The 25352-nt window shown below is 42.4% G+C and overlaps 2 protein-coding genes across 2 annotated transcripts; both read left to right on the forward strand.

Annotated features, from left to right (window-relative positions):
• Positions 1-115: 115 nt before the first annotated feature.
• On the forward strand, positions 116-5504 carry rsph4a (radial spoke head component 4A; the record flags this gene model as incomplete). The annotated part of the gene is made up of 7 exons (XM_083969509.1): positions 116-222; positions 1995-2214; positions 2313-2594; positions 3313-3762; positions 3855-3999; positions 5069-5186; positions 5273-5504. 7 exons carry the CDS (start codon positions 116-118, stop codon positions 5502-5504), a joined length of 1554 nt encoding a protein of 517 aa, XP_083825635.1.
• Positions 5505-6669: 1165 nt separating this feature from the next.
• lonp1 (lon peptidase 1, mitochondrial) lies at positions 6670-23999 on the forward strand (the record flags this gene model as incomplete). Its single annotated transcript, XM_083970361.1, has 21 exons — positions 6670-7218; positions 7658-7746; positions 9236-9355; positions 9543-9708; positions 10793-10906; positions 11039-11100; positions 12561-12690; positions 13070-13153; positions 13250-13318; positions 13445-13596; positions 15224-15362; positions 15446-15624; positions 16435-16522; positions 18172-18294; positions 19508-19624; positions 19761-19901; positions 21090-21255; positions 21400-21486; positions 21602-21729; positions 22538-22702; positions 23376-23999. The coding sequence occupies 21 exons, from the start codon at positions 6670-6672 to the stop codon at positions 23529-23531; spliced, it is 3024 nt and encodes a 1007-aa protein (XP_083826487.1). The 3' UTR covers positions 23532-23999.
• Between the last annotated feature and the right edge of the window lie 1353 nt (positions 24000-25352).

The following is a 25352-nucleotide window of genomic DNA, read 5'->3' on the forward strand; positions in this document are numbered from 1 at the left end:
ACGGCAACCGGTGAAGTTTGGGTCTGAACTGTTACCGTTAGCTACCTGGACCAACTTGTTGCGACTGCAGTTGTAGGATAAAAAGTTCAGATTAAGTTGAAAGTACGGATGAACCATGGACGCTGTGGACGGAAACCAAGGCAGCAGTCAGCAGAGACTGCAGTCAGCCGGCTCGGTGAAGGCTTTCATGATGAGAAACAGCACGGAGAGCAACCTGAACCTGTGAGTGTCTGCTGTGTGGCTGCTTAGCTTGGTGCTAACTTACTGTGAAGTTAACCTTCTGACTGACAATGAATCTGACCGGTAATAATGTAGCGCAATGTTTCCGCTACATGTAATTAATTAATTGTGGCGCATCGCCACTGCAAAATAAAATCCGCCACACCATCAGAATGATGTGATGACCGCTGCCACTACTTAAAAAATCCTAGAGGAAACACTGTAGTGCGTAGATATGTAGCGTTTCTATGATAAAAACAAACAAACAGCAACAATGTTGCCATCTCTCCTATCCATATAAACAAGCTGCTGTCATGTCCTGTATGGAAAACTACAAACTGTAACAATTAACACATATAAATTAGGCCTAATCAATCAGGTTTCCTCACATTACCATCAAATCACTGATCAACAGCCCACTTGACGGATTTTTGTGGGTAACGTTAACTTTCACATGACCTTGTAATTACTACATAGCCTAATCGACAGCCTGTAATTTTTTCTCTATGGCTTTGGCCGCCCTTTGATGTGCTCTGTTGTATTGAATTTTACATATTATTATTCAGCATACCTACCCCAGAACAGATATGGACAAAAAAAAAAAAAAAGACAAACAAAAGAAAAGAAAAAAAAGATGGATTGACAGAGGAAGAGAAAAGGAGGGTATAAACAAGTGAATAAATTAATGTATGAATAGATAAATAAATAAATTATAACAACAGTAGTAGCTACTCAATGAAAAAAAACAGACTAATAAATTCAATAAAGAAGCATAAATATCTAAGTTGGCAGGTAGTAAGAAATATAAATTAATTAAACATAAATAAGTTATTAATAATAATAATAAAAAAATGTTTAATACTGTATATATACTATATTGTCATGTTGAAAAAACAGTGTTCGTTTATTCCAAGAGAGGACAAACAACAACACAAATCTGTATGGTTTGCTTACAAGTTTCAGTTGTCTTTAAACTCAATGGGTTAGTCAAAAATATGAGACACAATAGGTTAGTTAAAACATGAGACTAAACTTTACTACTACTTAAAGTGAATGCATAAACAGGTACATAAATCCTTCTGTATGTCCTGGCTCCTCTCTCTCCATATGTTAACAATTCGTACCACAGGGTTAGTGCTTGACTCCCTCTCATTCTTCAACAGGACACAACAGCTCAAATACAGTTCAGAACATCTTACATAAAGACAAAAGTTTCACATCACTCAGGATTAACTTGTTTAAATGAGTAAAATGTGTAAGTGCTCAATCTAATAAAACAATCATCAGTGAGATGTATTGATCAGTAATGTTAAAGTGGAGAATATATGTTCAGTGTTAGTTCTGGTGATGAGGTATCTGTGTGCAGTTTTACAGTCTCTCTCAGTGTAGAGACACAGGTTCAGCTTTATCTCATCAGTCAGTAAGACAATGCTCTGTTTTATTTGTTAGTCAGTATGGCACAATATCAAACTCAGTAAAGGCAAATATTCAGTGTTAAGACAGTTTTCATATATATATATGACAATATACGCCTGTAAATTAAAGGGTTACTGCTACACCCCTTTTCTGTGAATCAAATTTCACGAAGCTGTAAATTGACTGTTCCAATCTGAGGCAGATTTTTTTTTTGATGTTGAGGTTCCTTGAGTTTCCCGCCTTTAAGAAACAACGGCAATTATTTTGTTTTGTTGGCCTACTTAAATGATGTGAAGATTTTTGAGCGAAGATGGTCCAAAGGCCAGAACTTAATCAATGGTTGTTCTTTCATGTTGCAGCTATGACCACCTCACCCGTTTACTAATAAAGGTGCTGGATGAGGAACCACCAAATGTGGTGGATGTGATCGAGGACATCAGCCGTGATGTGAAGCGGGATCTACTTGAAAACAAACAGAGCACTCTGCGAGAGCTCCCAGAGGCTACACCTGCCGAGCTGCTGGCCGAACAACAACGGCTGCTGTTTTCTCAGACAGAAGAGGCTTTTGAAGGAGAAAGGGTATTTGGTTTGCACATGTGTGTGTACTGTATGTGTGCGTTATATGTAGCTGAATATTTATATTGTGAAATTGTTGATTTTTTATTTTTTTTTGCCAGATGGAGACAGGTCTTCCTAATGTGAGTGAGATTTCCTTCTACATGGAGCAAGCTGGAGTAGGTCTGAGCAGAGAGGAGATGCAGAGGATCTTTCTGGCACTCAAGCAGCTTGTTGAGTCACAGGGGCTCATGCAGTGCCGACTGTGGGGTAAGGTTCTGGGATTACAGAGCAACTACATTATTGCTGAAGCTGAGTACAGAGAGGGGGACGAAGAAGAAGAGGAAATGACTGACGGAGCAGCCGTGGAAGAGGAGAGAGAGGATGAGCCTCAGGACAATGAGGTGAGGAAGTGGAAAGTAGCCGTTCAGTGTACCAGTTAATCTTCATTCACTCTCAAATGAATGAATGAATGAACCTGAATAAACCAATCAAGAACAGTGACATTATATTTGTTTGAAGACAGAGACAGCCAGTAGTGAAAGAGAAAAGGCAAGAGGGCACTGTTTAGATTTGGCAGGGATGGAAGTGACAAATTACAATTCCTCCTAATGTGAGTGAGATTATCACAAGAAAATCATTTTTGTGTGCATTAGAAAATGTGATTTTGCTTTTATTCAAGTATCTTTAATCTCAGGTAGTTGTACTTGTTACAGAGAGAAAACAGAAGTCTACTATGTGAGAACAGGGCATCAGAAAGCAGCAGGAACTGATTCTCTCAGCTCACACTTTGTTAAAGATACCTTTTAAATGTGTACATCATAATGGACCGAGTGTCCGAGCTAACCCTAACCCCTCACTTTAACCCTGTTTATGACATGGTCTTTACAGAATAACACAACAGTACAATCAGATTATAGATTATTTACACTATATAATTGAGGACATAGATTGAAACCTCAATTTTTATTTTTTCACAATCTTTGATTTTACCTTCTATTTAAACTGTTTCTCGTTGAAGAATTTGAATTTTAGAGTTTAGTCTTTGATTTAAATTATTTTTGGTCTCCAGAGTCTTTTCAATTAAAAAAAGTAAAGTTTTTTTAAAATTATTATTCTTAGATGGATCCACTTCCTCAGTCAACCTACAAACCTCCACCAGTGGTGCCAAAGGAGGCCATGGGAACAGGGGCTAACAAGTTTGTTTACTACGTGTGCAAAGAGCCCGGTCTTCCCTGGGTGAAGCTCCCTTCAGTCACTCCTGCACAGATCACTGTCGCTCGCCAGATCCGTAAATTCTTCACCGGGAGGCTGGACGCGCCGGTTAACAGCTACCCGCCTTTTCCCGGGAAAGAAGCCAACTACCTGAGAGCACAGATTGCTCGGATCTCTGCCGGCACACAGGTCAGCCCCCAGGGCCTTTTCCAAGCCAGGGACGAGGAAGGTGATGAGGAAGACGAGGCAGCGGGAGACAGCTACGAATTGAATCCTGATTTTGAAGGCGTCCCGGCAGCTATGATGGTGGAATCTTTGTCCTCCTGGGTGCATCACGTTCAGCACATTTTACCACAGGTAACACAAGTCTGATCGAACCATGTACATGAACCATCTTCTCGTGGATACCTGTGCTTATTTTAATGTGTGATTGTGGACTGTGGCTTTAGGGTCGTTGCACCTGGGTTAACCTGGCTGTGAAACCAGGAGACGACTCCAATGAGGAAGGAGAGGCAGAGGAGAAGGAGGAGGAGCCTGATGAGCCTGAGCCTGAGGTTGGACCCCCTCTGCTCACTCCCCTCTCTCAAGATACAGGTCAGTCCTTTGGACATGTTGGAGTTCAAAAGTGGTGCTTTTTTTTTTTTTTTTTTTAATACTTCTCAAATCCAAACCCAACACATTTTATTTACTCACCAGAATCTTTTTAACCAGTGTCCTCTGAGTCTTCTGCTTAAATCTAGATGGGACAAAGCAGACAGCAACCAGCCACACCCCAAAAAAAGGGTTTCTAATTTAGACTCAGCTGATCTAATGGCAGGACTGAAATTGTGTCAAGGTGTAGGTGCCAGGGCAGCAAAATCATATTAAAGGGATAGTTCAACATTTTGGCAAATTGGCCCATTGCCATAATCCCTGTAGTTTTAGGAGTAGGTTTGTTACTTTTAATTGTCGGTGCAAGCTGTTTTTAGAATGGCGGAGCAGAGCCGTGAGCTGCTCAGAGCTACGCTACGGAGGCTAATGGGATTTCCTGGTTTCCCTCATCAAACTCATCAAATACACAATCCAACAACTCCACAACGCTCTGGTGGACAAGTTGTGACCTGCACATTCACCACGCTATGAGATAATAATGGAATGTTACGAGACAGAGTTGTTTTAGAGGCAAATGCAGAGACTGCTTGCCGAAAAACTGCTCCAGATGGGAACACACATCAGCGGTTTTGCATGAATTTACCTCGAATACAACTCTGTCTCATAACGTTCCATTTTTATCTCATAGCGTGGTGAATGTGCAGCTCACAACTTGTCTATGAGAGCGTTATGACAAATTGGCCATGCCAAAATGTTGAACTATCCCTTTAACCTTTGGTTTGTAGTTTGGCATATGGTGTGTTTGTCAGGTTTTCTAACTGGTGACTCTGAGGTAGGTATAAATGAAAGTGAACAGTGTGTGAACAGTTGTCTCTAGGTGACAGCTGTGTCTTTAGTGGGAGACTCCCCCAGACTGTGAAGGACAAGCAGGTGTAAAGAATAGGGTGGATGCATAAGTAAATAGAAAAGCAAGCCCAGAGTGTCTTTTTTTTAAATGATTGTGCCTCCACTTCTGAAACAAAACATATTTGCTTGAACAAAGCTTATTCTTTTAAATATTTGTGTCTTTCAGAAATATTCAACACCCCTCCCTGGACCTCCAAGATGTCCTCCACTCTCACCGCTCAGCATGCAGTGGCTGTGCTGCATTCCAACCTCTGGCCAGGGGCGCATGCATACGCTTCTGGAAAGTAAGTTAAAAGGATATTCTGATTTCATAGTATGCTGAGGAAAATGTTGTTTATTACATTTAAGCCTGTGTTGTCTCTTATTTTAGGAAGTTTGAGAACGTATATATTGGATGGGGTCTGAAGTATGCAGGAGAGGGCTACCACCCACCTGTCCCCCCACCACCCCAGAAAGAATATCCCAGTGGACCAGAAATCACAGAGGCCCTGGACCCAACACTGGAGGAGGAAGAGGCACTGAAAGAAGCTTTAGAGGAGGAGCAGGCTGCCCAGGAGGAGATGGAGGACACAGGAGATGAAGAGGAGGAGGAGGATGACTAAAAATAAAACAGTTAAAGACATTTAAGTTAAGTTTAGGTTTGCTCATTCACATGTTTGATTGTAATTAAATGGCCAAATGAAGTTAACATGGATTGATGTTGTGATTTCACAGAAAACAGAAGGAAGTATTTATATATTTCAGTAATTGAATGATGGAAACCTAACATATTCCCAATAAGGAAAAAATGATTACAAACTTTGGAAAAGCTGTCAGTGTTTTCCACATATTTCTGGTTTCAAGCATTACCGATTTGTCTGTGTTAGATTAATCCTATTTGTTTGTGATTAATTAGAAATCTGCATCCAACATCCAAACAATTTTGTGTGTTTTTTACTCAACCATCTTTGTTGAACATAGATGTCATGTCACATATAACATAGAAATATTAGATATTATTGTATTGAGACAAACAGAAATTAAGTACCGGTAGTCATTAATACATACAGTAATAGAGCCAGGGGGTGTGATTTATTTAATGTGATTTATCTCATAAGTGTATATCTAAATGATCTTTTTACTGTTTGGTCTAATTTATGGATATGACATTTTGACACTTTCACTGCAGGCGGCCCCGGTTCGAATCCTGCGTCGGGCAGCCCTTTCCTGCATGTCATTCCGCCTCTCTCTGCCTCCCCCTTTACTGTCTATCTCTACTGATCTATCAAATAAAGGCAAAAAAAGCCAAAAATATACTTAAAAAAAAAAAAAAAAAATCAGCTGATATCAAAATCTCTGATAATGTTTGATTCATATATAATGCCAATATATATATATATATATATATATATATATATATATATATATATATATATATATATATATATATATATATATATATATATATATATATATATATATATATATATATATATATATATATCACAACAGAAACACAACACAACAATTTCCAACAGAAACACAACACAACAATTTCCAATGACAAATTCAGTGAACATTTTTCCCCCTTACTTTTCAGAGGCTATAAATGAAAGTTTTGAGGGACTACATTTGTTTATGGTATTTCCCTAAAATTATCAGCAACTTTATTACATATCTATGTTTTTTTTGCTTTTGTTATGAAACTGTTGTTGTATCATCAAGTCAACGTCATCAGACGTCGACGGAAGAAGGTCGGTCGCATGCTGTAGAAAGCTCCAGATCAACATGGCTGCCTGCATGAAGATGCTCGGCGCTGCCAGACAGCTGCACAGAAACTCGGCTCTTGTTAGACTGAACTGGTCCGGCAGCAGCTGCGCTCCTCGGACCGGTCCCTCGGCTGTGACCCGCCTCCAGCCGCGGCTCTACACCAGCAGCACCGGGACTTCACTGAGAACCAGCGCCGACCGCAGCTCCATCCTCCCGGTCAGCACAGCAGTGACAGCCGGCTACAGGCTGACCGTCACACCGCACCGATGGATGCGGGCCGCCGCTGCTGTTGTTGTCCGCGGCCACACCGGGCTCCTCACACCGGCCTCCCGACCCTACATGCTCCAGGACAGGATGTTCGGGAACCGGGCTAGCGGCGCAGGAGAGGACGGCGGTGACAGTGCGGGCTCCGGGGGAGAGGAGTCTGGAGGAGACGGGGGAGCGCCGTACAGCGAGCCTCAGATGACGGCTCTCACCCCCATGCTGGTCCCGGAGGTGTTCCCTAACGTGCCGCTGATCGCCGTGAGCAGAAACCCGGTGTTCCCCCGCTTCATCAAGATCATAGAGGTGAGAAGGAGCCCTGTTCTCATGGAGACCCGGGATGATGCAATCTTACAGCAAGCCTCTGTAGAGGTCAAACCTGGATGCAGGGGTTTCACAACTGGCAATGGGGCAACACAATCTTGTCTCTATCATTTATATAGCTACAGTTAAAAATAAGATCAGTCATAAAGTTTAATTTAACTGTACTTACTGGACAGGGGCTGTTTTTAACGTGCAGCTGACAGCAGATGGAATATGGCTGTTTATTGTGTAATTAGAGAGACAGCTTTTGCACATGATCTACCACCACATGATTAGTTAGTGGACTAATTCGAACTGTGTGAGGTGAAACTACAGAGGATAATGAACAGAATGCATGAGGATACATCTGATATGTCAGGCAAACAGCTCCAAGCTTGTGTGTGTGTGTGTGTTTGACATGTCTGTCTCTTTTCCCTGTCAGGTGAAGAACAAGGCGTTGATGGAGCTGTTGAGGAGGAAGGTTCGTCTGGCTCAGCCGTACGCTGGAGTCTTCCTGAAGAAAGACGATAGGTGAGTGTGACCGTGGCCCCGGCAGGAGAGCTGCTCTCCTTCACCGAGGGCAAACATGCTCTGCTCTCTCTGTTTGCTCACTCGCTGCCTCACGGTTATTAACAAAGTCAAAGAAGCGAGACCACATCACTCCCATTCTTGCATCATTACACTAGCGGCTTCCTGTTCACTTCAGGATACACTTTAAAATTCTTTTGATTTTTTACAAATCCCTCTGTGGTCGCGCCCCTTCATATATCTCTGAACTTGTCACCCCTTACATCATCACATCACCAGAACCCTCAGATCCTCACACCGTGGTATGTTGGTTGTGCCTTGTTCACAGAAAAAAAAGGTTGTTTTGGCTTTCATTAGCATTTACATTACATTAGCATTTTACATTCATCACCCTGGGTTTTAATAATTTTTATTTCTTCTTTTGATAAATTGATGTTGGTCTGTATGTGTCTTTATGCCTATTGCCTACTATGTGACATGTTGCCTGTGAAGCACTTTGGTGCAAATGCTCTTTGCTTTTAAGGTGCTATATAAACTTAAACTCAGCTTACAGTCACTGGCTTTGTAAAACTTCATTAGATGGGGAAGTTGGCCACCTTTAAACTGAATAAACAAACATTTTTTATCGCTATTTCACTTTAAAGCTTTTAATTGCCTGCATCATTGAAGTGCCTGCTGTGTATTTGTCACTGAAATCAGTGGGACTTTATGAGAATGCTTCTTTTTTTTTAATACAATATTTTATTCATTTTTAAACAGACACAGAACAGAGAACATGACTGAATGGCATATAGAAAGAGAGGCAAAAAAAATACAGGTAGAAATAAAACAAACACAAGAATAACAATACTATAATGGAAAGAGTGCTTTTTTAACTTAAATATTATTTTTGCATAATAGATTGGATGTGATCTTATTTACAGAACTATGTGCCAGTACTCGACTCAATTCAGGAATCATTCGACTGTGTTCTCTGCCTACTGCTTTATTGAGCCAAAAAAACTGTACATACAGTGAACTATTGTAGACATGTTAATTTTCATAGTAAGAAAGTATTCAAAACTTATATGAAGCTTATTATATTGTATGAGTCTGCCATGTAAAAGACATCTTATCCTTTTTAAATGTCACTTATAACCAGCTATTACATCTAGGTAATTGTTTCCATGCCATAAGTAGAAGTGATGATGCAGTAGGGTTAGGGTTGGGGGGGGGGTCTCGGTTCTGGATTTCACAGTGTGAGAGTGTAAATCATTTCTGAGATATTTTTGGAGATATCACCACAAAGCTGCAGTTTTAGTTCCCAGTGTGAAACTATGAGGAAGAACTGACTGAGGAATGGCACATATCACACAGGGGAGATACATATGTTTGGATGAATATTGTGTATTCAACCTCAGAGTGAAGGAGCAGAGTATTTTAAATTGTACACATCATCAGTGTTTGTGTCCGTGTCTGGCTTGGTAGTAATGATTCTCTCTCTCTGTTGCAGTAACGAGTCTGATGTGGTGGAGTCTCTGGATGCCGTCTACTCCACAGGGACTTTTGTTCAGATTCATGAGATGCAGGACCTGGGAGACAAGTTGAGGATGATTGTCATGGGCCATCGCAGGTTAGAGACACCACCACCACCACCACTGCTGCTGCTGCTGCTGCTGCTGCTGCTGGGGGGGCCGGGAGGAGGGGGGGGGGTCTTTGGGGTGAAAAGCATGGTTGTTTTTTGGGATTCTCCCCGGCACTGCTGCCTGTTACCTTGTGTTAGACCTCGGCTGTATAAACAGTTTACTCTGGTCTGTCAGGGTCCGGATCACCAGACAGCTGGAGGTGGAACCAGAGGAGGATGTGACGCCCGCTGTGTTGACAGAGTCTGAGCCCGAGTCCGCCCCCAAACCTGCACCAAGACGCAAGGCTAAGCGCAGCCGCAAGGACCAACCGGAGTCTCTGGCAGAGCAGCTGGAGGACAAGGTCTGTAACACAACTGAACAACAAAACATGGTTTGACTTTTTAATTCTTCTTTCCTAGCGCCTCATGTTTTTTTAGTTTTGTTTTTCTTTTCTCTTTTTAGTGTTTACTTGTACCAGTTTTCTTCCTTTGTCTTGCTTTCTTTTCTCACCTTTTTTTCGTTTATTTATTTATTACTACTATTATTATTTTTACTATCAACATCTTCCCTTATTTTTATTTTTTTCCTTTATTTATTTTTTTCAAATTTTTGTTATGTGATTATTATTTCTTTACTGTGCTTCAATTAATTGTTAGACCAAGGTGAGGTCATGTTATAAGCCTTTCGGGTTTCAGACCTCACCTGCACATTTCTTTTTTTCGTATCTTTCTTACTAGTAAGAGAGATAAGTAAATGTTTAGTTTTATTTTATATGTGCAAATAGTCTAAAAAAAAGTCTAAAACACAGTTTGCACACGTTTTAGATGTAGTGAACTTAATCTAGATGTAATGAACATCAGGAGAGAACTACAACACGAATAGAGGGCAGGACACAGAGTTTAAAGTTTTGATGCAATAGAATAAATTAATATTGGTTTAAAGTGAAAACTAAACTAAGTTTAAAGAGAGATTTAAATTGAATCTTTCTTCATTGAAAAATTCTACCTTATTGGTACACCCCATCCATATTGTATTGATTCATTCAAACTGATGCCCAGAACAAATCAGATGAGTATTAAATATCAATATCCAAAACATTTGACATTCATATCACGTGATATGTGTGATTATGAATGATTCATGAGTGATGATTCAGACCTGAACTGTAAATAAATATCTACTATATCTGATCAGAAATCAGAGAAGAAGCTCCTCACTGATCAGGTGGTACATACTGTTCAAGCATGAGCTCAGAAAAACAACTGGTTTCAAGTTAAAGTTCACAGCTTAACTCACTGTATCCGTGGCAACATATTTCCTGTGTGTTGGTGCGGTTTAGTTTATACTTTTACAACCTATTCCGACCCATCAACATGATTGGTTCTGTATTGATGATGTGTTTTCATATTGATAGATGTTGTTTGGACTTTGTTGTGGTTGGTCAGATTTCAGAAGCAGATCTGACTCCAGAGCTTCAGCCTCTTCCCTCCTCCGACATCCTGATGGTCGAAGTGGACAACGTTCAACACGAGCAGTTCACTGTCACCGAGGAAGTCAAGGTACGAAACAACAGTGCATGACTGAATGTGGTGCATAAGCAGCAGTAAGAAGATCAGCTGTTGCGTGTGTAGCCACGTCATAAATCACATGATTACTGGTCAACTAGAAGCTGTGATGTGTTTGTTCTGCAGGCGCTGACCGCTGAGATAGTGAAGACCATCAGGGACATCATTGCACTCAACCCCCTCTACAGGTAAGACTCCTGTTCAGTCAGTCAACTGCCTGTCACCATCTGATTCTGTTAAAGGGATAGTTCACCCAAAATTGAAATTTCATCATCATTATCTACTCCCCCTCATGTGGACTAAGGGCTGGGAGAAGTTTCAGAGTCCTCCGTGGCTTCTCTGAGTTACAGGGGGTCTCGGCGTAGCAGTGCATGTCCATATAACGGTTGCAAATGGATACCAACTGTCTTCGTAACAAAAAGACACAAAAAACATCCAAATACCTCCATGCTGCTCGTATGTCCATCTTGTATTGAAGCCAGGAAATGCGAAATTGTCCCGAAAAAAATTTCAAGCTTGTTTTGTAGCGGAAGCTACTCGAAGCTCCTCTTCCCGGTTCATCAAATTTGGACGAACTGCGAAGAGGAGCTTCCCCTACAAAACAAGCTTGAAAAATAGACTTATTAAATTTTTTTCGGGACAATTTTGCATTTCGGGGCTTCAATACAAGACGGACATTACATACGAGCAGCATGGAGGTATTTGGATGTTTTTTGGTGTGTCTTTTTGTTACGAAGACAGTTGCTATCCATTTGCAACCGTTATATGGCATGCACTGCTACGCCGAGACCCCCTGTAACTCAGAGAAGCCACGGAGGACTCTGAAACTTCTCCCAGCCCTTAGTCCACATGAGGGTGAGTTGATAATGATCGAAATTTCAATTTTGGGTGAACTATCCCTTTAACATGATGCAGCCCACAGACTGAGCACAGGTATTCTATGGTATCACACCACAGGTTTTCTTCAATAGTGTCTTATAATATTTCACATGGTGTTTTGTAATATTTAATAGATATTTAATTTCTTAACCTTTAAGCCCCACTGTGTAAAAATTCGATTATTTCATTCAAAAGTAGAATTTCTTTAATTATTAATTACCCCCATCAACAAACTGAAGTGTTCTGTTAAGCTTTGAAATTTATATATACATAGAGCTAACAAGGCAAACAAGCCAGATGTCATTTTAGTTGATGAGAGAGGGCTGGTAAAACGTGGGTGAGGTAAACAATATGACATCGCCATGACAACATATTGTCTGTATGTATCGTTTTACCTGGTGCCGACTGACCACTTGTTAATCCTGTTACGTGCAGCGGCTGTCGTCTGTCTGCCCGATTCCACCTGAATGCAGCATGAAGAATACGAATGAGTTTGTTGCGATTTACAACCTCACCACTAGATGGGAGTAATTCCTACACAATGTGCCTTTAATGACTAAAACACCCTGTCCCTCTCTCAGTATATGTCAGGTTTGCTTATCAAATAAGTCTACAAAATGAAAAGGTGTCACACGTTTCATTAACACAAAATATAAGTAAGCCACCAGCAGCTTGGAACGTGGAGTTTTTTTTAATGTGCAGGTAAAAAACAGCAGGCTCAGAAGGGAAATCCTCATCCTCAAAATGTTCTGAAATGTGTGTTTGTCAGGGAGTCTGTCCTCCAGATGATGCAGGCCGGTCAGAGAGTGGTGGATAATCCCATCTACCTCAGCGACATGGGAGCCGCCCTGACAGGAGCCGAGTCACACGAGCTGCAGGACGTCCTGGAGGAGACCAACGTGAGCCCACAGCTCAGAGAAGTGGCTGTGTGCTGCTCTTAGACCAGCATGTAGTCCTCATCCTTCTGACTGAACTGTGCTGTTTAAAAAACACTCCCGAAAAGTGAGATTGTGCACGTGTCAGCTTTGTGCGTGCTTGTTTTGGAGTGCCCTGAGGCAGAATAGGATTATTAACGCCCCCCACAGCTACGGTCGATGTGTTCCAAAAGAAAAGTCTTTAAAGATCTGGGGTCAAACTATTTGATTTAGTAAACATATCCTAAGATTATGTTTGGCAGAGAACAGCACACAGCCGCTCCCCTAAACAGTTTGACATCAATATTTATATCAATATATTCCGTTTTTTCCAGGCCTTTGATATGTGTTGTTGTCTCTGCAGATCCCTAAGCGTCTGTACAAGGCTCTGTCACTGCTGAAGAAGGAGTACGAGCTCAGTAAGCTGCAGCAGCGACTGGGCCGAGAGGTCAGAGCTCACTGATAAACCTGTATGAAGTTTGATCAGCTTCTGCTCTGTTCAACCCTTCTCCATCACTCACCCGTGTCCCTGCTCTGCTCACAGGTGGAGGAGAAGATCAAACAGACCCACAGGAAGTACCTGCTGCAGGAGCAGCTCAAGATCATTAAGAAGGTGATGATGGATGGATGGAGGAAGGGAGGCTGATCCTGGGTCAGAGGCTGCTCTGCTCCGGCAGTTCCGAGGAGCAGCTCTGTGAACTTGGACCCATTAAAACAAAGTGTCTGTGTGTGTTTTCAGGAGCTGGGTCTGGAAAAAGAAGACAAGGAAGCTATCGAGGAGAAGTTCAGAGAGAGACTCAAAGACAGGATTGTCCCTCAGCACATAATGGAGGTCATCAACGAGGAGCTCAACAAGCTGGGGCTGCTGGACAACCACTCCTCAGAGTTCAAGTGGGTTGTTTTATTTATTGGTCTCACTAGCATGGAAGGACTTTTGACTCAGGATGATACAACTACTCAGTGACATCACATTTAGATTAAGAAATCATTATGGAAAATGTTTCCACGTGTCACGACGGCCCCGTTCTTCATGTCAAAGTCCAGTGCAACAGAATTCACAGACACTAACCATGTTTCCATCCACCTGGCAATGGAATTATCTACATATCGATACCTGTGCTGTTTTGTGATCATATTGGTGTGTCGAATTGTTTTCTTGCAATTTAAGGTGTTTCCATTCATTTTTGTACTAAATCGCAAAATAGAAGAACATCCATCCTTCATCTTAACCGATTATCGGAGGTCAGGCTGCAGTAAGCCAAGTGTGACCAGCTGCTGGAGTCGTTGCCTGGAAACCACTAAGCTGTACGCATTCCGGCCAATATAAATAAATATTGTTATACTAGTTATAAGTTATACTAACTAACAGTTCTAAGTTATACTAGGCCAGGGGTTCTCAACTAGTCTCACTCTGGGACCCACATGTTCCCATTGTCATTAAGTCGCGACCCACTTTTATAGAATTCAAGCCAAGAATTTTTTTTAAAGCCTTTAAAAACTAATTTAGCTCTTTATTGAGCAAAGTGCATTTCAGAGCACATGAATGAAACTGAGGAGGACCATGACAACTGCATGTACGGAAGTGAATAAAAAAATATCAAACTGCACAAAATGGAGACCAACAAAATGATATATTTGACTTCTAATGCATCTCTGCATTCAGAGCATGTTGACAAAAGTGAATAAATATCAAATTGCACAAAATAAAGACCCACAAAACAAGGTATTTTCACTGCATTCAGGCCACATTAATAAGAGATAATCTTTGCATTCAGAGCAAATGGAGCAAATAATAAGAAACTGAGGAGGAGCATTACAACTGCATGTGTTCACGTGTCTCGTGTGCCTTTCAAAATAAGTTATTTTTCAAAATAAAAGACATGTCCAACATCAGATGTGCATTACCAGCTGTCCGCGACCCATTCAGAACGGGTCCGCGACCCACTTTTGGGTCCCGACCCACCAGTTGAGAACCACTGTACTAGGCTATAGGCTGGTGCTTATGATGCTTTTGATGCAGATGCTCCGCGTGTTAAATCCTCCAGACACCAGAGGGACCTGTGACCTGTGGTTTGTGATCGACTGCGCTTAAAAAACAGTTCTGGGAGATTGTGACACTTCACATGAAGCCAGTCTTTCTGCCTGTACACCTGCATCTTTCTTTGTCTACTCCTGCCGTGTCTTTGAACAGCTGGAATACGCAGCAGAATTGACATAAAACACGACCGCAACTCACATTTATCCGACAGAACTGTTTCCGTCAGCATTTGTCGCAGTAACTTTGTATCGATCAATAGAAAATCCAATGAGATTGACCGTATTAACTTCTTATCGATATTCATGATATTTAATCGAATTTTACTGTTTCCATAACAAATTTTTACTTTATTATTGCTGAATGAGAGATGAATCCAGAAGCTTCCACACAGTGTGATGATTCCTCCTGGTGGAGGAGGAAATGATTGTAGAACCACAGACAAAGAGTAACAACAAGTGTGTGTGTGTTTGTGTGTTTCAGTGTAACCCGCAACTACCTGGACTGGCTGACCAGCATGCCCTGGGGCACCAACAGTGAAGAAAACTTATCACTGGAGAGAGCTAAAGCCGTTTTAGAAGAAGACCATTATGGGATGGATGATGTTAAGAAACGCATATTGGTCAGCAAATGCACACGCACACACACATGCACATACAGTAAACACACACGCAAACACCTGACTTGATCTGTGTGTGTGTGCAGGAGTTCATTGCAGTGAGCCAGCTGCGTGGCTCCACCCAGGGCAAGATCCTGTGTTTCTACGGCCCCCCGGGTGTAGGGAAGACCTCCATCGCTCGCTCCATAGCCAGAGCCCTGAACAGAGAGTACTTCAGGTTCAGCGTGGGAGGCATGACCGATGTGGCTGAGATTAAAGGACACAGGTGAGGACGTCTATGCTGTTGTTATTACTGAGGGCTTTGTTGTTAGAATCATGTTTGGCAGAAAACAGTCTTATTTTGACTAGGTGATTATTTTATTGTTCATTTTTAAAGGGATAATTTTGGCAAATTGGCCCATTGCCATAATCCCTATAGTCATAGCAGTAGGTTCGTTACCTTTAATTGTCGGTGCAAGCTATTTTTAGAACGGCGGAGCAGAGCCGCGAGCTGCTCAGAGCTACGCTACGGAGGCTAATGGGATTTCTTGGTTTCCCTCATCAAACCGTTGATGCGTGTTCCCGTCGGGGGCAGTTTTTCGGCAAGCAGTCTCTGCATTTGCCTCTAAAACAACTCTGTCTCGTAACGTTCTGTTATTATATCATAGCGTGGTGAATGTGCAGGTCACAACTTGTCCACCAGAGCGTTTTGGAGTTGTTGGATTGTGTATTTGATGAGTTTGATGAGGGAAACTAAGAAATCCCATTAGCCTCTGTAGCGTAGCTCTGAGCAGCTCGCGGCTCTGCTCCGCCGTTCTAAAAATAGCTTGCACCGACAATTAAAGGTAACGAACCTACTCCTAAAACTATAGGGATTATGGCAATGGGCCAATTTGCCAAAATTATCAAATGTTGAACTATCCCTTTAAGATGTTTGTAATAGTCTTATTATATAGATAGACAGCTCTGTGGGGACAATGTTGAACCCCACCAGTTTATTTTCTCACTTATCAGCCGTTGATATATCAAGGTGAAACCTGGAGAAAGATGGGAGGCTGCTTTCTAAAATGTGTGTATGTGTGTGTGTGTATTCCAGGAGGACATATGTTGGAGCGATGCCAGGAAAGATTATCCAGTGCCTGAAGAAAACTAAGACGGAGAACCCTCTGGTGCTCATAGACGAGGTCAGTGTGGTGCTGCTGCTTCCTTAGCTCCGTCTGTTGGGTTCGGTGTCAGTCTGTAAAAAAGCGGTGTGCTATAAAGATAATATTACATAAAAGCTATACCTTCAATCACAGTCATACAGTTACAATAAAAGAGTTCAAATACTTCTTAAAAAACACCCCTAATGTTTTGTTTAAAACGTTTTTCTGATAAATTCCTAATCCATAACTTCACAGCCTGAAAACAAAAGATCCTTTTACCAGTTACAAGTCTAGTCCTGGGTGAAGCTGTCACTGTCTGTAGTGAGCAGATGTAGTGTGAGTAAATGACTGTTTTGTTGTTGCTGAGTTATCTTCAACCAAACAAACTACTACAACTAAACTAATTAATGTTGTTTACTCCAACCTGACACCACTCATCCCACTCCCAACCGCTGCAGTCCAAGTTCACAAAGTAACAGCAATCCAACAACACCAAAGGCAACAACCTCACCTCACAACAGAAACAACAGTTGGACCATCTGCATTTGATGGTAATTGACAGGATGGTGGATCTAGAGATTAAAGATTAGCACGCTGCCCTCACACAGCAGACTCACACAGCTCAGGACTTCTGACAGCTCCTAGACAACCGGAGGGAGAGGGAGACCAGACCAGAGGAGCTTTGAGTTCCTCCTGGCTGTCAGTCAGGTGGAGGGGCTGTCCAACGCAAACAGAAAAATAAATCAATGACCAAGTTGTTGTCATAACAACAGTGAGAAATTCATTCTTTCATGTCTCTGGTCAGTGACTCATCCAGTCTGTTCATAAACAAGCTGTCAAGGTCCTGTCTACTATCACTTTATTTACTTATAGTGAGATGTGTTGTATAGTATCTTTAGCTGAGAGAAGCATCAAGTGAGTCCACACTAAGTCAACACCAGAGTTGATAGAAATACTCCGGAGAGATTCATCAGATCAACTTTAGTCTTATTAACAAATGCAAATACACTTTGGCTAAATGGGTAAAGAGTGTTTATCGTATTCACTGTGTGAGTTCAGTGTGTTAGCATTACAAAAAGTACAGCTAAGGCTGCTGGGATATGTTGTATATTCTTGATGTATTTCTTGATAATCCTCAGGAATGAGCGTTTTTGCTCGATGAATCTATTCAATATTTGTGGAGGATGTTTAATAGAAGCTGAAATATAAACCTCATGGTGGGAAAGTCATCAGAACCACACTCAGGAGCACACTTACGCACATTTGAGAGCTGACACTTGTGCAAAATAACTGATTATTGTGTTTTCTTCTGTTCTGCAGTTGTTGAATTATTTTCTTATCTTTTATGATATTATTAATAATTATTTTAATTAAGAAGATATTGGTGAATGAGGCCCATTGTCTATAAAGTTTTGTGCTGGAAACCTCACCAATAGTTTCGGTCTTCAGTACATTTATATAGCTGATATCAGTCATGTGCTCAACATTGGACTGTCTCTTTAGATCCTCATTTAAACACAGTTTCCATAAACCAAACATAAAGATTGAGGTCAACTCTGGTCTTAAAACAGCTATAATGTGTATCTCTCTGTGAATGGTGGATCACATGTTTGGTGTGGAAGGTGTGAGTCATAATGAGGAAGCCACAGAGGATCATCACTGAAATTAAATGACTTCTTCTTTCCCAGGTGGATAAAATGGGGCGCGGTTACCAGGGCGATCCATCCTCCGCACTGCTGGAGCTGTTGGACCCTGAGCAGAACGCCAACTTCCTCGACCACTACCTGGATGTTCCTGTAGATCTGTCAAAGGTAGGACAGTGTTTATGCTGTACAGTATGTGCAGGGAATTCAGAAAGTCTTCAGACCCCTTCATCTTGTTATGCTGCAGCCTCATGCCAGAATGACAAATAATTAGGGCCGGGACTCTAACGCATTAATTACGATTAATTAATTACACAAAAATTAACGCGTTAAAAAATTAACGCATTTTAATCGCACTTATAGAAAAAAATTAAATTTTCCTTTTTTTCAATTTTTTTTTTTTTTTTTTTCTCACGTGTGTCTACGTGCGGTGCGCCCGCACGCGAGAGAGGCGGCAGTTTGAGAGGCTGACTGGCAGAGATGAGATCTGGTGAAACGCTAGCATGGTTATTTAAAACACCATCTCTGATCTCTGCCTGCACATAGATACACAGACACGGGCGCACGCTAAATGCGCTAGCCTATATAGCGCTAATTGCTCAGCTGCAGCGCTATATCTATGACCTGTCACTGTCACAGGTGCATCTCATCTCATTATGATAGGACTTCACCCTCAGAGCTGTCTGTCTTCAGACTGTCCTGACCTGTCCCTGAACATCACACAGGGACAACATGGAGCTGCCTGTGTGATTGGTTACTGAGTTTTATTAATGTTTACATCAGGCTGAGTTCAACAAATCAGTTTATGCTACTGTGATTTAAGTAGCCTAGTTAAATACTACAGTAATCATCATAGTGTATTGGCAGGAAAGACCATTTAATCTGTATGTATCAAATATCGATTAATGAATTAATCGATAATTTGCATCCCTAGTCTGTTGGTCTTGGTTAAGTACCACCTTGAATGCTTAATGGTATACTAAAATCCATGTGAAAAAAAAATGCTTCTCACTGTTCTCAGGTCAAATATTTATATGCGATTAAAATGTGATTAATTGCGATTAATTAATTACAGAGCCTCTAATTAATTCAATTATTTTTTTTAATCGAGTCCCGGCCCTACAAATAATATCTCCCCCTCATTAATCTGTCCTCAACATCCCAAATAGAATTGTATCTCAGAATTATTAAAAAGCAAAAAAAGCAAAACATCACACACTGCTCAGGATTCTCCATTTGTTTTGATCATATTTGAGATGTTTGAGGAAGGAGCTGCCTGCAGAGCTCAGAGACGCTGTGTAGAGATGGAAAGAGTTTCTGAAAAACAACACATAAGAATCAGTCCTGTGAGCGCTGCTTATCTCTGTCTGCCCACATCAAGGTTTTGTTTATCTGCACGGCCAATGTGACCGACACCATCCCAGAGCCGCTCAGAGACAGGATGGAGATGATCAATGTGTCTGGCTACGTGGCCCAGGAGAAGCTGGCTATCGCCGAGGTAACACCAAAGTCTCCCACTGTTTTATTTAGAATGCATTTGTTGTGTATCTGTACTGACCATGTTGGTGCATCCTGTTTTTAATTTCTCTCCTTTGTTTCTGTGTGTGTGTGTGTGTGTGTGTGTGTGTGTTTAGTGTTACCTGGTGCCTCAGCTGCGCTCTCTGTGTGGTCTGACGGAGGAGAAGGCCTCCCTCTCCTCCGACGCCCTCAGCCTGCTCATCAGACAGTACTGCAGGGAGTCTGGAGTCAGGAACCTGCAGAAACAAGTGGAAAAAGTAAATATTGTCTGATCTTCTCTGATCTGATGGAACAAACAGAAAACCGCCTGTTAGATGTTTCTTAAAGCTCCAGTATGTAACTTATTTGGCTTTTTATTAGCAAAAATCAAATATGTCTTTCATCAATACGTATTTCACTGAAGTGGAATCACACCCGCATACAAATGAAAGCTTTCTGGTACCTTAGAATGAGTTGTTACAAGTCGTCACAAATACATAAGTGGGCGACGCACTGAACCGAGGCGGCCATGTTGCATCGCCATTTTTTACGTTGAGTGGCAGCGTGACCGTAGGTAACCATAGAAACTCAGTGGAGCTGTCGGCTCGGGGAGAAAGTTTTCCAGGTAGCGCCTGTTAAAACTGTCACCACTGTGTAGTGTGAGGAAGGACGGAGGCACTGGTGTTGCATTCAGGTGCAGTCAGATAAACCAACCGGATGTCATTTTACTCTACGAGAGAAAGACGGTAAAACGTGGGTCAGGTAAACAATACGACATCACCATGACAACATATTGTCAGGCCTGTATTGTTTTGCCTCGTGCTGGTGGACCACTTGTTTACATAGACGCTTGTTTATCCTGTTACATGCAGCGTCTGTTGTCTGTCTGACGTCTGCCCGATTTCATGTGAATGCAACGTCAAGAATACGTTCTGATATGCAACCGCACCGCTAGATGGGGGGAATTCCTACATATTATACCTTTAACGTCACTGGTACCAGTTTCTCCGTCAACACTCTCTCATGTGAACCTCAGTGACACAAGCAAGTGACAGGAAGATCAATCATTCTCTCACTAACCCGCACATCCTCCACTTTGTGCCTCCTCACTGGCCACAGTCAGTCAGAGCTGGAGGTGGATTGTTTTTAGGAGGTACTGTAATTCAAATTTGGCTCGAATGACCGCTTGGACTCGAGGGTGAATAAATTAGATTTTGGTGATCAAATGAGAAAGGACAAAGTCATCGTGACCTCACAAAACACTTTTTGGCCACCACTCAAGACTTCACGCAGCAAATGCAACAAAAACTCCTTTTTAATTCTGCATTAACAAGGATGTGGTCTGAAGTGGTGGAGGCAGAAGAGCACTTAGGCAGTGAGTGTAAATGTTTGTGTGTGTATGTGTGTGTGTGTGTGTGTGTGTGTGTGTGTGTGTGTGTAATCCCTTCTCCATCTGCGTGTGGCAGGTTTTCCGTAAGGTGGCGTTCCGTATCGTCAGCGGTGAGCAAACCGCAGTGACTGTTACCCCCGACAACCTGCAGGACTACGTGGGTAAACCTATTTTCACGGTGGATCGAATGTATGATATCACCCCACCAGGAGTGGTCATGGGCCTGGCCTGGACCGCAATGGGTGAGACACACACACACACACACACACACACACACACACACACACACACACACACACACACACACACACACACACACACACACACACATGGAAAACCATACAAAATGATAGACACTGAGTATTTGTGCTGTGTTGTCTCTGCAGGAGGGTCAACGTTGTTCATTGAGACGTCACTACGTCGTCCCCCCGGAAAAGAGGACCCTAAAGGGGAGGGGTCACTGGAGGTCACAGGTCAGTCAGGGCAGGAGCACCAGTCAGATTCCTTCAGCAGATGTTGAACAGGTGTTGAACAGGTGTTGAACAGATGTTGAACAGATGTTGTACATGCGTCCGTGCTCCTCTGCAGGTCAGCTCGGTGATGTGATGAAAGAAAGTGCAAAGATCGCCTCAACCTTTGCCAGAGCCTTCCTGATGCACCAGGAGCCAGAGAACCACTTCCTGGTCAACTCCCACCTGCACCTGCATGTGCCTGAGGTAACCATGGCGATAAAATAGTGTAAATACGTGGTTTACTGATAACTGTCGGTTGATCTTTTTTATTCTTGTTTTTACTTACTCTTTAACTCTTTCACTGCCAGCCATTTTCACATGAGCTACCTCCAGCTTGCCAGGCATTTTCCAGCTTTTTGACTGATCATTTTAGACCCGCCATATTATTACTATATACACATTCAACCCATCAAATGAAAGAAGAGAGTCTACAGTGTGTTTCTACTGTTGAATATAGGTTAGATTAGCCCAAAAAGCCATTTTGGCACCAAAATCTTGAGAAAAAGAGGTTTTTGTGTTCTGTGTCATTTTCAGGTGTACCAGTACAATTGCCTCCATTATATTTTGCTTTAGTGACTTTAGTGACACCTCAACATCATCTCTTGTAGACAACAACATAATCACCTCCTTGTGCCTCATCATATTCCCATCAAGTCTGTTCCGTGGGTCCTGCCCCCTCGTGGCTCCAGCTCCACCATGTCTGGCTTCCTCCTCCCTCCCAGCCTCCCTCTCTTGTCGAACCGACTTCTTCTTGGCATTGCTTGTTCGCCAGAATCATCTGGTTTTGGATTATTCCTCTTCCGTATAATTGCCGGATCCTTAGTCTGGGCTGGCAGCAACACGCAGTTCGGACGATTCCAAATGCGTTTTTCTCGTGTTCTTCTTCATGTCTGATCTTCACAGAGGACTGGGACAAGACTGTGACGTTGCAATTTAAAAAAGCCTAAGACGAAGTAACTTGCCACTCAATAGATTTTGCCTAAAGCTGCCACCGTGTTTGTTTTGTTCTTAGGGGGCGACTCCCAAGGATGGACCAAGTGCCGGCTGCACCATCGTTACAGCACTGTTGTCCCTGGCAACAAGCCGGCCGGTGCGTCAGAACTTAGCCATGACTGGTGAGGTGTCACTGACTGGCAAAATACTGCCAGTGGGTGGAATCAAAGAGAAAACTATCGCTGTAAGTATGAGACACACACACACATAGACGTAAAAGGATCCCAAAAACAATAGACTTCATGTTTTTCTTTTGAGCACAAACAAAATCCATTGAGTCATTCATATGGCTGAATTTCTAAATGTGTTTTGTCAGTGGAGAAGGTCAGAGCGTCATTATGAAGATCTCTGAGTTTTGAGTTTTTCAGTGAAAGATGAAATAACTGATGCAGAAGAGCTGAGCAAAGTTTAGCGCTAAGATCTGGTTTAAAGGGATAGTTCAACCTTTTGGCAAATTGGCCCATTGCCATAATCCCTATAATCATAGCAGTAGGTTTGTTACCTTTAATTGTCGCCGCGAGCAGCTCAGAGCTACGGAGGCTAGTGTGGTGAATGTGCAGGTCACAACTTGTCCACCAGAGCGTTGTGGAGTTGTTGGATTGTGTATTTGATGAGTTTGATGAGGGAAACCAAGAAATCCCATTAGCTTCCGTAGCGTAGCTCTGAGCAGCTCGTGGCTCTGCTCCACCGTTCTAAAAATAGCTCACACCGACAATTAAAGGTAACGAACCTACTCCTAAAACTATAGGGATTATGGCAATGGGCCAATTATCCAAACTGTTGAACTATCCCTTTAATCTGAACCAGTCTGACATGATCTAGTAAAGAACTGAACTGAGATGTCTTGTCCTCGTCAGGCCCGGCGTGCTGGTGTGACCTGCATCATCCTGCCTTCTGAGAACAAGAAGGACTTCTCTGACCTGCCAGACTACATCACCCAGGGTCTGGAGGTTCACTTTGTGGATCATTACAGCCAAATCTACCCCGTAGCGTTCCCACAGAGCCCGTCGTAACCCACCGCAGCTGCAGCCGTAAGGCCAGCTGTACCAGGACTTCTCATGGCGCCTCAGAACCCAAAGCTCTGTTTGTTACTACACCATCACTGATCACTGTCATTGTGGTAGTAAAATTCAGTTATCAGCTTTTTGACTTTACATATGCTGTTGGGACTGCGTCCAGCTGTGGAGAGCGGCTGGAACAGCTGGCTCTGTGATTCTGCACATGATTCCGTTACAGCCACCAGAGGACCCTCCAATGTAAGAGGACCGTCATGTGACAGAGGACAACGTCACTAAACTGAAACCACGCAGCCAACGGTGTCAGAGACACGGACACTCACAGTGAAGTGATGGTGATGACGGTGATGATGAACACTGACGGGTCGGTGGCTTCGCTGCCAGGCAGCTTCTCTTCTCACAGCTCTCGTTGTACAGGGCCGTGGACCGATTCTTTCATAGATTTCTTATATTATTTTATATTATTATAGGCCCAATGTGATGATGATGATGATGATGATGATGATGATGATGATGATGATGATGATGAAATAAATTAAATAATAAACACAAATTTGCCGCCAGCTACTATCTGTTCTAATCGCCCTGTGGACCGGTGACTTGATTTTGTGAGTGTTTTTTGGGGCTTAAGCCTTTAATTGACAGGACAGTCCAGATGGGAAGTGGGAGACAAAGAGAGGGGAATGGCATGAAGCAAAGGGCTGCCAGGGGAATCGAGCAGGGGCCGCTGCAGCGAGGATTATAGCCTCAACCTGGTGAGCTAAACGACGCCCCTTTGTGAGTGATTTTTAATCGACACAACTGAGATTTATTTGAGAGAAAATCTGTTGAGTGTTAGTTGACTGTCCATATAGTGTACAGGTGTGTGAGTGGGGCACATGTGTCGTTAGAATGATGTGGGTCATGTGTTGGAAGTAATCTCAATTCCCTGGAGACCGACAGTTTTCAAAACTAAAAAAAGAAAAAAAAAGTTAAATATGTAAACAGATGTGAAAAAATATTATTAGTTTGAACAGGAATTAGAAGGGAGTGAGGCATGGGACTGAAGGAGACAGCAGTGCCCGATGAAGAGGAGGCAGAGGTGAGAGTAAAGGCACTTCCCCCCTTAGTGCTGAAGAAGGATTACATTACCGGTACAGAGGATGCTCCATTTGCTTTAGAGGAAATGAGCAGGGTTGTAAGACCTGGATCAACAGCTCGAGGGGAGGATTAAATCTGCAGTGTGGCCTAATGTCTGAGCAATAAACATCTTTGGGGTGTAATGGAAAAGTAAACATCATTCCAGGAGATAATCCTGAACAAACTCGCCATGACTGTGTTGTTCTTTGATATCACACTGTACTGTGTAGCACGATGATGTAAGACGCAGTTTTGTTCACACAGTAAGGACAAACTGTAACCTTGTCAGATAATGAGGGACTCACAGAGCTGTCTTTAATCTGCCATCTCCTTTGCTATAGGCTTCTCATCCATGCATCTCTGGTGAGTCCATTTGCAAACGTCTTGGATTAATTTTACAGACAGACAAAGGTTGACGTTATGTTTTATTCAACAGAATTTGCTAGAACAGGGGTTTAAGTGTTTTATAATGAAGTATAGGAGGTGGGAACGCTGCTCGGAGGAGAGAGGCAGGAAGCCAGGGAGTGATCCATCAGGTCCAATGTTCCTCATTGGTCCAATGAGGAATGGGCCAATTGGTCTGATGTCACATAGTAAAGATAATGGAATGAATGATTAACATTCAATATGGATGATGACACAGGAGTTCACATTATCCGAGTGGATTTAGAAAGTAGATCGTGTCTGGACACATAAATT

The sequence above is a fragment of the Trachurus trachurus genome (assembly GCF_905171665.1).
Source record: "Trachurus trachurus genome assembly, chromosome: 4".
NCBI lineage: Eukaryota > Metazoa > Chordata > Actinopteri > Carangiformes > Carangidae > Trachurus > Trachurus trachurus.